The following is a 15,942-nucleotide window of genomic DNA, read 5'->3' as shown; positions in this document are numbered from 1 at the left end:
TTCACGTAGCTAAAATGAGAAAAATTATCCAATCTTGTTTTACCCATAACTTCTTCATTTTAAATCCGTTTTGAGTGAATCAAATTGCTATGGTTTCATATTGAACTCTATTTTATGAATCTAAACAGAAAAAGTATAGATTTATAGTTGGAAAAATAAGTTACAAGTCGTTTTTGTAAAGGTAGTCATTTCAGTCGAAAGAACGACGTCTAGATGACCATTTTAGAAAACATACTTCCACTTTGAGTTTAACCATAATTTTTGGATATAGTTTCATGTTCATAATAAAAATCATTTTCCCAGAATAACAACTTTTAAATCAAAGTTTATCATAGTTTTTAATTAACTAACCCAAAACAGCCCGCGGTGTTACTACGACGGCATAAATCAGGGTTTTACGGTGTTTTTCGTGTTTCCAGGTTTTAAATCATTAAGTTAGCATATCATATAGATATAGAACATGTGTTTAGTTTATTTTAAAAGTCAAGTTAGAAGGATTAACTTTTATTTGCAAACAAGTTTAGAATTAACTAAACTATGTTCTAGTGATTACAAGTTTAAACCTTCGAATAAGATAGCTTTATATGTATGAATTGAATGATGTTATGAACATCATTACTACCTCAAGTTCCTTGGATAAACCTACTATAAATGAGAAAAATAGATCTAGCTTCAAAGGATCCTTGGATGGCTTGAAAGTTCTTGAAGCAGAATCATGACACGAAAACAATTTCAAGTAAGATTTCCACTCGAAATAAGATTGTTATAGTTATAGAAATTGAATTAAAGTTTGAATATGATTATTACCTTGTATTAGAAAGATAACCTACTGTAAGTAACAAAGGTTTCTTGATCTTGGATGATTACTTGGAATGGATTTAGAAAACTTGGAAGTAAACTTGCAATCTTGGAAGTATTCTTGATTTTATGAAACTAGAACTTTTGGAATTTATGAAGAACACTTAGAACTTGAAGATAGAACTTGAGAGAGATCAATTAGATGAAGAAAATTGAAGAATGAAAGTGTTTGTAGGTGTTTTTGGTCGTTGGTGTATGGATTAGATATAAAGGATATGTAATTTTGTTTTCATGTAAATAAGTCATGAATGATTACTCATATTTTTGTAATTTTATGAGATATTTCATGCTAGTTGTCAAATGATGGTTCCCACATGTGTTAGGTGACTCACATGAGCTGCTAAGAGCTGATCATTGGAGTGTATATACCAATAGTACATACATCTAAAAGCTGTGTATTGTACGAGTACGAATACGGGTGCATACGAGTAGAATTGTTGATGAAACTGAACGAGGATGTAATTGTAAGCATTTTTGTTAAGTAGAAGTATTTTGATAAGTGTCTTGAAGTCTTTCAAAAGTGTATGAATACATATTAAAACACTACATGTATACACATTTTAACTGAGTCGTTAAGTCATCGTTAGTCGTTACATGTAAATGTTGTTTTGAAACCTTTAGGTTAACGATCTTGTTGAATGTTGTTAACCCATTATTTATTATAACAAATGAGATGTTAAATTGTTATATTATCATGATATTATGATATATAATATATCTTAGTATGATGTATATACAGTTAAATGTCGTTACAACGATAATCGTTACATATATGTCTCGTTTCGAAATCATTAAGTTAGTAGTCTTATTTTTACATATGTATTTCATTGTTAATACACTTAATAATATATTTACTTATCATTTAACATAATTAACCAAGTGTATCAATATCTTAATATGATTCATATGTACCTAGTAAGACGTTGTTATAACGATAATCGTTATATATATATCGTTTTCGAGTTTCTTAAATTAATAGTCTCATTTTTTATGTATATAACTCATTGTTAAAATACCTAATGAGATACATACTTATAATAAAATCATGTTAACTATATATATAACCATATATATGTCATCGTATAGTATTTACAAGTTTTAACGTTCGTGAATCACCGGTCAACTTGGGTGGTCAATTGTCTATATGAAACCTATTTCAATTAATCAAGTCTTAACAAGTTTAATTGCTTAACATGTTGGAAACACTTAATCATGTAAATAACAATTTCATTTAATATATATATAAACATGGAAAAGTTCGGGTCACTACAGCTGGTTTGTATCTCGACACTAAGTACTTGTATGTTAAAGAAAGAGTTGAAGAAAAGAGCATTGCCATTGAGTACGTACGCACTAATGACATGTTGGCTGATCCACTTACTAAAGGTTTACCTCTCAAGCTCTTTTTAGAGCATGTTGCCGGCATGGGATTATGTAATAACCTTATTTAAGGATTAGGTTCTTTTCTATTATGTTTTTATCCACATCATGTTGAAGTTTGTTATTCTCTATATTGTGTACATTATGAGGTATTATTAACAAACGATTATTAATGGATCATTATTATGAATGGTTTATGTTGGTTACCATTTGTGTTCTAATCACCATTCGAATTTATTATGGATTATGAGAATTATGAATTATGTGAATGACTAACTGTATAATTGATAGGGGTCCTGTATCGAAAAATGATACATGTGACTATATTAATTTGCGTTAGTAATTCTACCTGATGACGATTAATTATTAAATCAATTAATTGGCCAAATTTATACAAAACATTAATAGGTATACGGCCAAGTGGGAGAATGTTAGACTTATTTATTACTCCTACATTAATGTGTCCAACCCTATTAATAACAAGTCACCATCTTATTGATATGGTGAGATCACAAGATATGATTATTAATAACAAGTCACCATCTTATTGATATGGTGAGATTACAAGACTCATGACATGTTGTCTTTTATGATCATACTTAAATACCATAATGAATGCACTTAACTAATCTTGATGGGAGATATTAAGTTGCATACTCTTTAATATTTAGAGTTGATCCCTCCTTGACCTCTCCTATAAATAGAGGCTCATTCTTCACCTCTATATAACACACAACAATACATTACAATTACTCTAAGTCCATCACTAAAGGAGAGGATCAAGTAGAAGATCAAACATCCTAGTTGTGTTCTTATGGTTTTATCTTTTCATTCAAGTAAGCCTTACATCTTCATGTCTTAATCTTTATCTAATGAATTACATGATGAAATATTATGTTATGTCTAACAGGGTCAGGTCCAGTCCTAATCGAATCGAAGATTGAAAATCTAGCAAAATTTGGACCGAAGATGAGATTAAAATAGCTCGGTTCAATTTGGAATTAGTTTGATTCCTCATTATTAATGCCTCAAAATAAAAAATTTAATTTAGTCTTTTAAGTTAGGAGTGCTAGAACGTCTGAATTAATAAAATTGAAGTCTGTGATTAAAATGTTGGCAACTCGCTAAATGATGAGACGTCATTTATTCACATCTATCGTACATAAAAATAAATTTTAAAATAGTAAGTGCCAAAAATTCATTTAATTAATTTAGACATACTTTTACACGAAGCTCGCAACCTGGCATGTAAATGCCTTAACTTACGAGGCGATAACGGCCTAGAATGAGACAGGTGGCCATGGGATTTGAAACATTATTGATTTTAAGTATGGACAGAAAAAGTGCACCAATTGATCTTTATGATTTTCCTTTAAAAGCAAACAGTGATATATACACATGGATATAGAGAATAAAGTTCAAGAACCTATAAAAATCAAGATGAGACCATATATTACATTCCATTAGTGTCTGTTAATTCTTGTATTAAGTATTCGATTTTAGATCTTACTACTTTTGGTTGGTTTTAGGCACGTGCATCATTTTTTGATCAACCTCTCCCATACCAACCTTTAATCTCGTTGTACCTTACAATTTTCACCGCCTTAAATATTAATAGTCTCTAGGATTTTTTTTTTACTGGAATAGTCCTCATGGTTTTTAAAATATGGTTGAGATAGTCCTTTTGTTGCTCAGATATTTGGTGAAACCACATAAACTATCTCGGTAACAAAAGGACTGTCTCAATAACATTTTTAAAACCACGAGAACCAATTAGATATTTCAGAAATTTGGGTGAACCCCATAGACTATTTAAGTAATTATGTCATATTGGTATAATATATCAGCATATGTTATTGCCGGAAAGAAAATTTAAAAATTATAATGTTTTCAGTTTTGTCTGATCCCTCAGGATATCAGGTCATGATTCATATCAGTCAATTTTAGGAAAATTTTGTGCCTTCTAATGTGCTAATTTTGTTAGTGTTATTTTGGATCTAGGCTTGTATCATTTTATGTTGTTTTTCTTGTGGGCACCATACACCTAAGTTTGAACAATCATTAAATGAAATTTATTAATCGAAACAAAAAAAACATCATAAGATGTGTGAAAACAGTTTCCATTAGTCTAATGAAGAAGGATTGGTTTTGGTCTTTAGATCGACTTCTTCAGCTGACGGCAACGGTTTTCCGCTCAGCATTCCTCTGAAAAGAGCAAGCGAACGTTCTGGTTGCGAAAATGGAGCTTCGTGTGCTGCCCCTCTAATCGTTGCGAAAGATAAAACATCACCAAACACTTGTGTCCATCCACCAACCTGCACACAACTAAACTTAACTAAAACTGAAAGCTAAAAGATATGACAATACAGTCGGGTCAGGGGCCGGGTAACGGGTCAAAACATGTCACATTAGGCTGACCAATATATCAACAGTGAACTAACCTGGTTGCCACTGAACCATGCCCTGTACGGTAGAGTTGGTTTCAGTCCTAACTGATTAGCCACACCATTGACCACTACTCGTGTCCCGGTCAAAGGTAGGACCGAATCTTGATCACCACTGTTAAAGTAAAATAAAGAGATTTATACTATTGCAAAATGCTTACTTACACTACAAGAATTACCTTAATTGAAGATCTTAATCATTTAGATTATAAGTAATTACCTGTAAATAAAAATCTTAATGCCAGAGTTAAGAAGGGAGACCAATACAGGAGTCATTGGTTCTTCCATACTCTTCATATCATAGTTAACAGTCCTGTTATGATCATAGACAAGAAACTTAAATATATTTTAAAAAAATATGATGACTTTCTATTTATAGTTTTAAATAGAAACTTGGGTTTGTGTATTTACTCGCTACAAATGGTCCATTTGTTGACACCCTCAAGGCGAGCATGAAGAGCAGTTTGAACATCTTCTCGGTTCAAGTATTTCACTGTTTCTTCCTCCACACAAACGTCTACCTTTTTATCTAGATGTTGCTGTCGATTGAAAGCATTCGTTAGGGACAATGTGACTTATATCAGTAGAGGTGGCAAGATGAGCGTGTCAGGCAGGTTGGGCAACGGGTTAAAAAAGTAACCACCGTGTGAATTAGGTTGGCCCAAAGCACTTTTTGTCTGTATTTTATATTTGAATTAATTAGTGTAAAATTTATGATCTTTTATTCAATAATTGAACTTTGGGTGATGATTGACCCATTTGACCCAACCATAAGTAAATGGGTTAAATGTGCAACTGAAAATAACAGACTGGAAGATTTTTGACTTGCATTATGTTTGAGAACTTGTGATTGTGAGAGAACAGTTGACAAACAGACGTCGAGAGTGACATCATAATAGTTCACGAATTCACCAATCTCGTTTAAAGCGTGATCATCAACATGAGAGCAAGTAGGGGTGAGAGACTTGAAATTGTATTGTCTTCTAATAGTTGAAAAGTTGCATACTTTATTCAACAAGTCATAACTAGCATCCGAAATCAACCCATGAGACCAAAGATACTCTCCTCTTGAATTAAAATCCGTATCGAATTCCAAAAGTGGATTACCTATCTACACAACAAACGTTAAGTTCATTAAGAAGACTCTTTTTTTTAAAGAGCAAGGTGAATGAAGTTACTTACAGCGATTCCCTGGAGATTGATCTTGGGTTTTGAGTGAACTACAAGAGTTGCCAATTCAGGGACATAATGTCCTATAATAATAGACGATATAATTTTAGCATAACGTAATTTGCAAAGGTGGAAATGTTGACCCATATACTTAGAATGGGTTGATTTGGGTTACATTTCATCTAAAACGGGTCACGCACATTGAAATTAAGAAAAAGAAAAGTAAAGGAAACGGGCCAAATGGGTTGGAACTTGGAAGCTTCAACCGCTTGACTCAAGACTAGATTAGCTAATTCATTACACACATACATATAAGGGTTATCGTTAACGTGCATTAAGGTATTGTACAATTCAATAACTGTCACTTCAAAAATATTGTGTAACCGCTATGTACAATACTTAAATGCACCTTAACGACAACTCATATCCTTTTCCAGAAGCTCTTTGCACATGTTACCTCCATAACTTTCGCCAGTAATGTAGAAGTCTCTATTTTGGTACTCCGGATATTTTTCCAACCATTTCTCAAGAAAAGCAAGATTGTCGCCGGCTGAAATGAGTAACAAGAATCACTAAACATTTTACATTGTCATATACCAACATATACACATTTTAATGGTAACTAATAAATCAGTCTTCATAAGATGTAAAGAACCTGTAGTGACATCATTCACAACTGTTTTTTCAACAGTATAAGAGAATCCAACTCCTACCGGTGCTTCCAAATACAACATATTTGCCTCTGTCAAAATATATTTTCAAAGTTACATCCTTGAGTTATGAGTTAATCTATTAAGAATTGCTAAGAATGTTTTTTTAACAATCATCAAACGGCAAACGCGTTAATAAACGGATAAGGTTTTCCCTGTTCAGGCTACCCGAAGAAGGAGGAGTATTTCTACTCAGAAATATATATATATATATATATATATATATATATATATATATATATATATATATATATATATATATATATATATATATATATATATATATATATATATATATATATATATATATATATATATATATATATATATATATATATATATATATATATATATATATAGGGGCAGGATCAATGGGGAAGTAACTAATCGGGGGGAAGCGGGGGAAAGCAAAATTTTTTATTTTTTCGTTTTTTTTGGAATTTTTTTTTCCGGCATCAAGATCACACGAAATATGAACATTTAGAAGAGACACTTCGTGATGAATGTTATTATTTAGGCGAGAAAATGATCGACAAAAATAATATTCAAGATAATATTGTTCGTGAAGAATATGAACGTTTTTTTTCTTCATGTTTTGTGAAGTTAAATTTAGCCCGATTTAGAGTTTAGGGTTTAGGGTTTAGGGTTTGGTGTTTTGGGTTTATTCCATAAACCCAAAACACCAAACCCTAAACCCTAAACTCTAAACCGTTCGTGTTAAAAACTCAATCTAAATCCTAAATCTAAACCCTAAACCCTAAATTTTTAAACCCTAATATTTAAACCCTATAAACCTTAATATCTAAACCCTAATAGCTAAAACCTCAACATACGCTCGAAAAACACGATAATTGTTATATATTACTTCTTCGAGCGTTTTCCCGCCAAAATAAAAACATTTATCACAGAGTGTCTCTACTAAATGTTCATATTTTCATCTCATCTATAATGTTCGTGAACAAAGTTTTTTCAAAAAACGAAAAAAAAAAAGTTTTTGCTTCCCCCGATTGGTTACTTCCCTCTTGATCCTACCACTATATATATATATATATATATATATATATATATATATATATATATATATATATATATATATATATATAGCCTAACTGGGTTATCCGTGACCGTTTCTGACCCATTTCCCTGACCACCAGAGTCCCCAAAATAAGCTAGAATAAGCTGCAAAATGTTTTACATTATTATGTAGCAAAAAAGAGATATCTTGTGTACCTTTATTCCAACTAAAATCATTTTTCAACAAAACATTGCCACTTGGTTTAAATGGACCATGTTCCATAAAAGCCCCTGCTCCAACAGAGGAACAACCAGGCCCTGTAAACATCAAAACACAAATACTTACACTTCATACACATGCAAATCATATACCTCACTTTTAAAAAATAAAATGTAAGTGATAAAAATTGAAATTTACCTCCATTAAACCAAAGAACAAGTGGTTTGGACGACGGATCAGATTCGGCTTCAACAAAGTAATAGAAAAGAGATCTTTCTTTGGCTTCATCAACGGTTATGTAACCTGCATATTGTTTGAAACTAACAGGCGGTTGACCGGGTAACGAAACAACCTCATCAGAATCTGGATTGGATTTCACCACATTCAAATATGCATGCATTAAAATTATTACGTACAATAGTTTTGTATTGTGGATCCATATCCCAGATGACATGATTGAGATGTTGAAATAGGTTGTGAAATATTTGGGAAATTACGCATCAAAAATATCAAGATTTGGTGTAAATAATTTACAGGTGTAATTTTCATGCTCAGCGTAAATTGTCATCATCATTATCATCCTACCAATTATTTATTTCACTTGCTATTTTATCAGATTTTTTTTATCTTTTTTGAAAGCCGAATAGTTCTCATTATCCAATAATTGTCTCAGACACAATACATAAACAGATGACAAAATGAAGGTGGAGTGGTGGATTAAGCCCAATATAAAAAAGTAAAGAAGTCATATCTAAATAATATCCTGCCCACAGCCCAATAGTTAAAAACATGTAAAATGTGAACATGACATGTACTAACCTAAAGTGAATATCAATCTCTTGAAAGTTGGTATTTTTCTTATTGATCCTCCAATTAAAACATTACAAGAATATATAGAAATAGATGCTTGTCAAGCCTTAATCTAGACATCAAAATCGGTTGACGTAATACTATATTATCTAACATTATAATGAGTCAACATTTTTATGTGCTTTGTATGCTGATGTTGTACGGGGAAAGATAAACAACTAATAGTAAGTGTTAAAGGAAAGCATTGACCAAATAGTTAATTTTTTAAATGAACTATAACGATTCGTCCTAATAAAGAAAAATTTCGAAATTCTCTCGCAAGTTGCAAGGTGTCTTGCGACTCTTGTAAGTTTGTTGTAAACTTTGAAAGTTCATATCTTTTGACTTGTAGCTTCGAATTATGCACCTTTTTTGGGCAAGGTATCGAAGGAGGTTTTTCCAAAAAAAATTTCAAATTTCGGCCTCGAAGACCTTAAATTTTATCGTTTTTCGTTGATGTTGACTTTCAAACGCATTTTGACCGCTCATAAATTGCTATAAAACATTCTAATTTGTGATTCGATTAATTCTCCACAATTATTGACTAAAACTAAACGAATCCCCTCAATCAACTTGAACTACATTACACAACTCAAAAATCACACATTTGTACATAAATCGTAACTCGCAATATGCGGTTGTTATTTGAATAATAATTGTGACTTTGATTTTAATAAAAAATGGATCTAAAAAAAATACACACACTCTAAAATAAACAGTGCCTAAATACGAGCTTATAAAGATCAAAAGGTATCGCGATCTGAAAATTTTCGATCGAGCTCGGTCGCGCCCAGTCGCAAGAGCACCTTGCGACCCGACGTTCGCAAGGTCGCAGCGCACCTTGCGACTTGCAAAGATATTTTTTACAGTTTTTTTCTTTCAATGGTAAATCGTTATAATTCGTTTGAAAAAATAACGTTTTGGTTAATAGCCTAAAATTTGGCGGTTGAATAAGCCCAAAAGCCGACAAGAATAATAGACCCAAAATCCGATATGATTTCTTGGCCCAAAATAGTTTTTTATTTAATATCACATATATACTTTCAACACACAATCGCTTTCAAAATACAAATACAAAAATCTGAGAGAGGCGGTTTCCCAAAAACCCTTAAACTCAAGATGAGTCTCTATCAATCAACTCTCGCTTACATTGAAGATGAAGAAGAAGATCAAGATCAATCTACACAATCGCAATCTCAATCACAATCTGATACATACATGGTAGGTTTTATAATTGCAAACATTGTTGGATTACAATATTATTCTGGCAGAATTAGTGGCCGTGAGATGGTAGGTCTTGTTCGAGAACCAATGAATCAGTACGATTCGAATGCGATTAAAGTGCTTAATACTCGAACAATACAAGTTGGGCATATTGAAAAGAAGGTAGCTAGTGTTCTTGCTCCTTTAATTGACTCTAATTTGATTCATGTTGAAGGTATTGTACCAAAACCCTCGAAAAAGGGCAATATGTACAAAATCCCTTGTCATGTTCATGTTTTTACGAAATTGGATGCATTTGAAACTGTTAAATCTGCATTTTGGCAATCTGGGTTGTCTTTATTATCTGAAAATAGTCCTTTGTTCAGTACCTCTGAATCTATGGTTGTGAAAGAAAAGAAAAAAGGTGATGTTGATGAAATCTTTAAGTTGGTTGATGAAAATTTGAGTCAAAATAAGGTCAATGGAATTATGGAACCACCAAAAGATTTGATCTTGCCTGATCTTTTTCTTCATCAGAAGGAAGGTTTGTATTGGCTGTATCATCGTGAAAACTCCGATGAATTACCTCCGTTTTGGGAGGTGAAAGATGGTGTGTTCGTGAACGTGTTAACGCATTATGAAACTGATAAACGACCCGAGCCTTTACGTGGTGGGATATTTGCAGATGATATGGGATTGGGTAAAACTCTTACTTTACTTTCTTTAATTGCTTTGGATAAATGTAACGCTTCAAACGATGGAAAGATTGAAGTAATAGCAGATGAAACTAAGCCGTTAGTTATCTCAAGTGGGAAGAGGTCGAGAAAGGGGAAAGTGATCCAAACTGGTAGTCGTAGCAAGAAACAAAAAATAGAAGATTATGTTGGTCAAAGGGGCTCAAAAATGACGTTGATTGTTTGTCCACCTTCTGTTTTTTCAACTTGGATAACACAATTAACAGATCACACTAAACGCGGGATGTTAAAGGCGTACATGTACTATGGGGAACGAACTCAAGATGTTTTAGAGCTTCAAAAGTATGATATAGTGTTGACCACGTATAGTACTTTAAGTTATGACCTTGAATCGTCGAATAGTAAGAGTCCCATTAAGAAGATTGAATGGTGGCGAGTGATTTTGGATGAGGCACATATAATCAAGAATCATAAGTCAAAACAAAGTGAGGCTGTTAATAAGTTGAATGCTAAAAGGCGATGGGTTGTTACCGGAACACCAATACAAAATGGTTCCATGGACTTATTCTCTTTAATGGCGTTTTTAAGATTTGATCCGTTTTCGACGAAAAGCTATTGGGATAGCTTGGTGCAACGCCCAATTGTTCAAGGAAACGCAAAGGGGCTCTCAAGGCTCCAGGTAAAAGCTGACCTATGTTGATCACTTAACTTTGATTCATGCTCTAGTTTTAAATTATGATAAAATTGATTGTTCAGGTGGGTTGGTTACAGGTCAAAATGGGTCTGCTTGATTGGGGTGGTCCACAAATATTTTTAATTGCATCTATTATATATAGTTGTTGCATTAAATATGACTAGGTTGAACTTTGTTACTGAATTGATCATCCAATTGTTTTAGATGAACCGATTAAAGAAACGTTAAGCATTTAAGCTACACTTTGGATCTGATACATTTCCGTTTTAAGTATTGTATATATTTGTGTTTGACTTGTTATGGATAAATAATTGCTTGACACAACCGGTTTTGTTCACTGGCTTCTATGTATTAAATATGATTTTTCCTAACTTTGTAGGCGTTAATGGCAACTATTTCATTGAGACGCACAAAAGAAAAGGCTTTAATTGGGCTGCCTTCGAAAACTATACATATATGTAACGTAGAGCTTTCTGAAGACGAACGTAAGGTGTACGATGAGATGGAATTTGAAGCCAAGAAATTTGTTACTGGCTATATCGAGAGAGGAATGGTGACACGTCATTACTCTACTGTTTTAAGCATCATTTTACGTCTTCGCCAAATATGTACACACATGGAATTAGTCCCTTCAGATGTTAGATCATCAATTTCATCCTACAATTTTGAAGGTATTTTTATAGCCAAAATGCAAAATTTGTAACATATTTCCAAGGTTGCAAAAGTTGTGAGTTGGAGACGAGTCATTGCGGACCTTAGACGGACGAGTCGGTCAAGCCGGGCGTTGATCAACGTTGACATTTAATAATAAAATAAATAAATTAAACATATATATTACACATATAAATATATCAAACATAAAGCATAATTATTTCAAACATAGATATTAGATATATGACAAATTAATCTATTTTTAAAAATATAAAATTTGACCTTAATTTTGACTTTGAATGACTTTGACTGACTCAGCCCGACCGACTCATGCAGACTTTGACCTGATTTTTAGCGTTGACTAACTCGGCTCACTTTCTACAACACTGCATATTTCCATGTTTTGCTATAAATTGCTTGCTTTTCTTAATTTATTTTCCATTTTTGCTACATTTATGCAATAATTTATTTCAACTTAATCTGCAGATGCATCTAACAACCCGGAACTTCTAAAGAAGCTAGTTATACTACTTCAAGATAGTGAAGACATCGATTGTCCGATTTGCCTATCTCCACCGTCGAAGATTATTATTACGTGTTGTGCTCACATTTTTTGTCAAAATTGCATCACCCGAACCCTAAATTCGAAAGCTTTATGTCCGCTATGCAGACGTAAATTGTCTGAATCCGACCTTTTCGCACCACCACCGGAGTTCAACCCCGAGGTTGATAATTCAAGCTATCAGTCTTCTTCTAAAATGGCAGCTCTTATAGAACTTTTAAAGGGAACAAGAAACGAAAACCCATCAATAAAATCCGTTGTATTCTCTCAGTTTCGTAAGTTGCTACTTTTACTTGAAGAACCGTTAAAAAAGGCGGGCTTCAAAACGTTGCGTTTGGACGGGGTAATGAATGCCAAGAAGAGAGCGAATGTGATGAAAGAATTTGAAGCTCCAAACCCGGATGGGCCCACAATTTTGCTGGCGAGTCTTAAAGCTTCGGGTACGGGTATAAACCTGACTGCAGCTTCAAGAGTGTACTTAATGGAACCATGGTGGAACCCGGCAGTTGAAGCACAAGCGATGGATCGTGTTCATAGAATCGGGCAAAAGGAGGAAGTAAAGATTGTGAAAATGATTGCTAAAAATAGCATAGATGAGCGGATAACGTTGTTACAAGAGAAAAAACAAAAGTTAGCGAAGGAAGCGTTCGGTAAAAAAGGAAAGGAGGAGAAAAGAGAAATAAATTTAGATGATCTTCGTACGTTGATGTCACTGTGAAAAATACAAATATGTGCAGTAGTTTCTGTGTAGTTTTTTGGAACTTAAATGGATTGTTCGGCTTTTTGTGTTTAGGATTCACAACAGTGAAGTTTGTTATGCACTTTTCACTTTTCTACTGTGTTTTTTGATTACTTTTCCTACCATTTTGTTTGACCAACTTTTTGCAACATATTATTTTTAATTGGGACCCGGATAATTTTCGTTCTGTATATATAGATGATCAATGTAGCTTGTTCTTTTTAAGGTTGCATTCAGTTGAAAAAATGAAGATCAGGTCTAATGTTGCTTAGACATGATAGTATTGTAATATAATTATATGTTCTTGGGAGTCTGAATTGAACAGTTGTAGAATGGATAACGGATAAGAATTTTTTCTATTCAAGCTACTTAGAAAATGGAGTATGTTTTAGTTACATGTATGTAATTTATTCGGGTTATTATATGATTGTTTCTAACTCTTTTCCCTTATCACGTTAAATTAAACATGAATGATGTCTCATGTGAAGATTTCAGGACCAACGTTACAATGTAGAGGAAGAAAAGCACTTAATAGTCAGTAGCGACGCTTGAACGTTGCTGTTGGAAGGGCCAATTTTTTTGTTTAATGTGTTATATGTTTTTAGTAAGAAAAAACGCTAACTTTGATGGATAAAATTGCATTTTTTAAACACATTTTAAGTGACAATATCTATCCTAATTGTACATCATCTAAGTTAACTTCTTAAACTTTGGTTTTAAAATTGATTTCAAGGTAAAAATGCCCAAAGGTATGAAAGAATAAAGTAGATTGTTGATGAAAACAAAATCCGCGCGCCTTCACCGTTTTCGTCATATCTTCTTCATACGGACTCCGATAGTCCGATTTAGTTGATTCAAAAGCTCTAACGTCCGTAACTCAAAGGGCTACAAAATACCATTACCTACTTAAACTTTTGGCTGGTCGAGGGCCCCCTCCTGCCCCTAATAAGCTAGGCCCCTGTTAATAGTAGTATATTGGTCCAAATACATCAGTTTTGGTCGAGGTATGTAAATAGAAACTAGCCTAGTCAACAAAACAATAAACAAGATTACAAACTAATAGGCTAAACTAAACGCAATCTAACCACCGACATAGTGGACAAAGTATAACAAAGCTAGCAAATAAAACGCCCAAACTTACAACTAAAATCCTGAAATAATACCATGACTTGTCGTGAGTGGCTATTAATAAGTGTCTCAGTTATTCATTATTATTACTCCCTTTGCCCAATTATGTGTATATGTGCAAGTTAAAGGAACTAATTTCACAAATAGAAAATATCGTAAACGTAAGTCGTGAACTAAATTAATTTGAATTAGCACTTGATTTCATGCTAATGTTAGGGATCTTATGAAGAATATATTGAAGATTTGCACAATAGTTAGGGATCTTGATAAAGAAATGAATGTGGATCTGAATGACCACTTGATATGTAAACTTTGTTTGATTGAAGGTTTGGTTTTGGAGGGATGAAAATGTTTGAAAAGGATGAAGAAGATCGGTAGTTGTTTGAAAGGGAATGCAAGTTATGAAGGAGAAAGATAAAATGATGGATATAGCCTCAAATGCAATGCATGTGATGATATCTAATAGATTTTTTAATGGGCGTTAGTTGTAGGTAGGACCGTATGCGCAATTGCAAATTCGTAGCCTGAAGCCCTGAACTCGTAATTTGAGCCAATAACAGAGACTATCCGTGTCATTATATCTATAATATATAAAGGGGTGGAAGTTGTGATGTGGTCCAGCGGTTGGTGGTCTGCCTCCTTTAGGAGAGGTCAGGAGTTCGACCCCGTTGGCTACATATTAACCTACAATTTCATCTCTGCCATGAAGTTCACCCATGACACTTTTACCACATCACGTTGGGGTAAAGGGCATCACGTTGGGGTAAAGGGGAGGAGGGGGTTTGACCGTTCATGCCCCGTATGAGATTGGTGAAGGTTTCCTCCCGGACACGAAGTTGGGGGCGGGTATAACTGTGTAGGAGATAAACGTGTGGGTTGTTAAGTCCCCATGGGTGATCCTAACAACTGTCCAATATATATATATATATATATATATATATATATATATATATATATATATATATATATATATATAAAGGGGTGCACATATATATCTAGAAATAACATAAATTTCAACCATATCAAAATAGTTATATTGGTTAAGGTCATAATATTATCACAATAGATATTAAGTTAAAGGTTCACTAGCAAAATACCTCGAGTGTCTGGCATGAAATGATCATGAAATAGCCTAGTAGGATATGCATATCTAGGTGAAATCTAAATCACTGGTTTAACAATAAGAAATAAATCAATATAACATCATTCAAATTAATTGTGAAACTGATTTAAAATAATCAATCTAACAGTTAACTGAAATAAACTTACTTGATAGTAATTCCGCAAGATAATAATTTGTGATGTGGTCCAGCGGTTGGTGACCTGCCTCCTTTATAGGAGGTCAGGAGTTCGACTCCCTTTGGCTACATATTAACTCACAATTTCATCTCTGTCATGAAGTTCTACCCATGACACTTTTCCCACATTGCGTTTGGTGGGGGATGAAGGGGGTGGGGGTTTTACCATCCATGACCCGTATGGGATTGGTGCGAGTTTCTTCATGGGCACGCAGTTGGGGGCGGGTATAACTGTGTAGGAGATGAACGCGTGAGTGGTTAAGTCCCCCTGGGTGATCCTAACAGCTGTTTAAAAAAAATACTTGTTATTGTTTTTTATTATAATAT

General features: G+C 33.4%; 2 protein-coding genes across 2 annotated transcripts; one reads left to right on the top strand and one right to left on the bottom strand.

Annotated features, from left to right (window-relative positions):
* Window positions 1–4,361: 4,361 nt before the first annotated feature.
* Window positions 4,362–8,265, bottom strand: LOC139840995 (serine carboxypeptidase-like 45; the record flags this gene model as incomplete). The annotated part of the gene is made up of 10 exons (XM_071831232.1): window positions 4,362–4,553; window positions 4,680–4,797; window positions 4,903–4,995; window positions 5,094–5,221; window positions 5,512–5,793; window positions 5,865–5,935; window positions 6,310–6,402; window positions 6,508–6,594; window positions 7,793–7,894; window positions 7,995–8,265. Coding segments are annotated over 10 exons (1,437 nt in total), but the record flags the coding sequence as incomplete, so codon positions are not given.
* Window positions 8,266–9,749: 1,484 nt separating this feature from the next.
* Window positions 9,750–13,396, top strand: LOC139840132 (putative SWI/SNF-related matrix-associated actin-dependent regulator of chromatin subfamily A member 3-like 1). The gene is made up of 3 exons (XM_071830362.1): window positions 9,750–11,222; window positions 11,617–11,908; window positions 12,375–13,396. The coding sequence occupies exons 1-3, from the start codon at window positions 9,765–9,767 to the stop codon at window positions 13,166–13,168; spliced, it is 2,544 nt and encodes an 847-aa protein (XP_071686463.1). The 5' UTR covers window positions 9,750–9,764; the 3' UTR covers window positions 13,169–13,396.
* Window positions 13,397–15,942: the final 2,546 nt, after the last annotated feature.

Source organism: Rutidosis leptorrhynchoides, chromosome 4 (assembly GCF_046630445.1).
Source record: "Rutidosis leptorrhynchoides isolate AG116_Rl617_1_P2 chromosome 4, CSIRO_AGI_Rlap_v1, whole genome shotgun sequence".
In the NCBI taxonomy this organism is placed as follows: domain Eukaryota; kingdom Viridiplantae; phylum Streptophyta; class Magnoliopsida; order Asterales; family Asteraceae; genus Rutidosis; species Rutidosis leptorrhynchoides.
The sequence above is the reverse complement of the archived record's forward strand: the minus strand, read 5'-3'. Positions and strand labels throughout refer to the sequence as shown.

What these genes read in the sequence shown, in the direction of transcription:
- LOC139840132 (XM_071830362.1), top strand. Translation starts at nt 9,765, where the DNA reads ATGAGTCTCTATCAATCAACTCTCGCTTACATTGAAGATGAAGAAGAA. An exon ending in AGGGGCTCTCAAGGCTCCAG is followed by an intron (nt 11,223 to 11,616) that starts GTAAAAGCTGAC and finishes CTAACTTTGTAG; the next exon opens with GCGTTAATGGCAACTATTTC. An exon ending in TTCATCCTACAATTTTGAAG is followed by an intron (nt 11,909 to 12,374) that starts GTATTTTTATAG and finishes CTTAATCTGCAG; the next exon opens with ATGCATCTAACAACCCGGAA.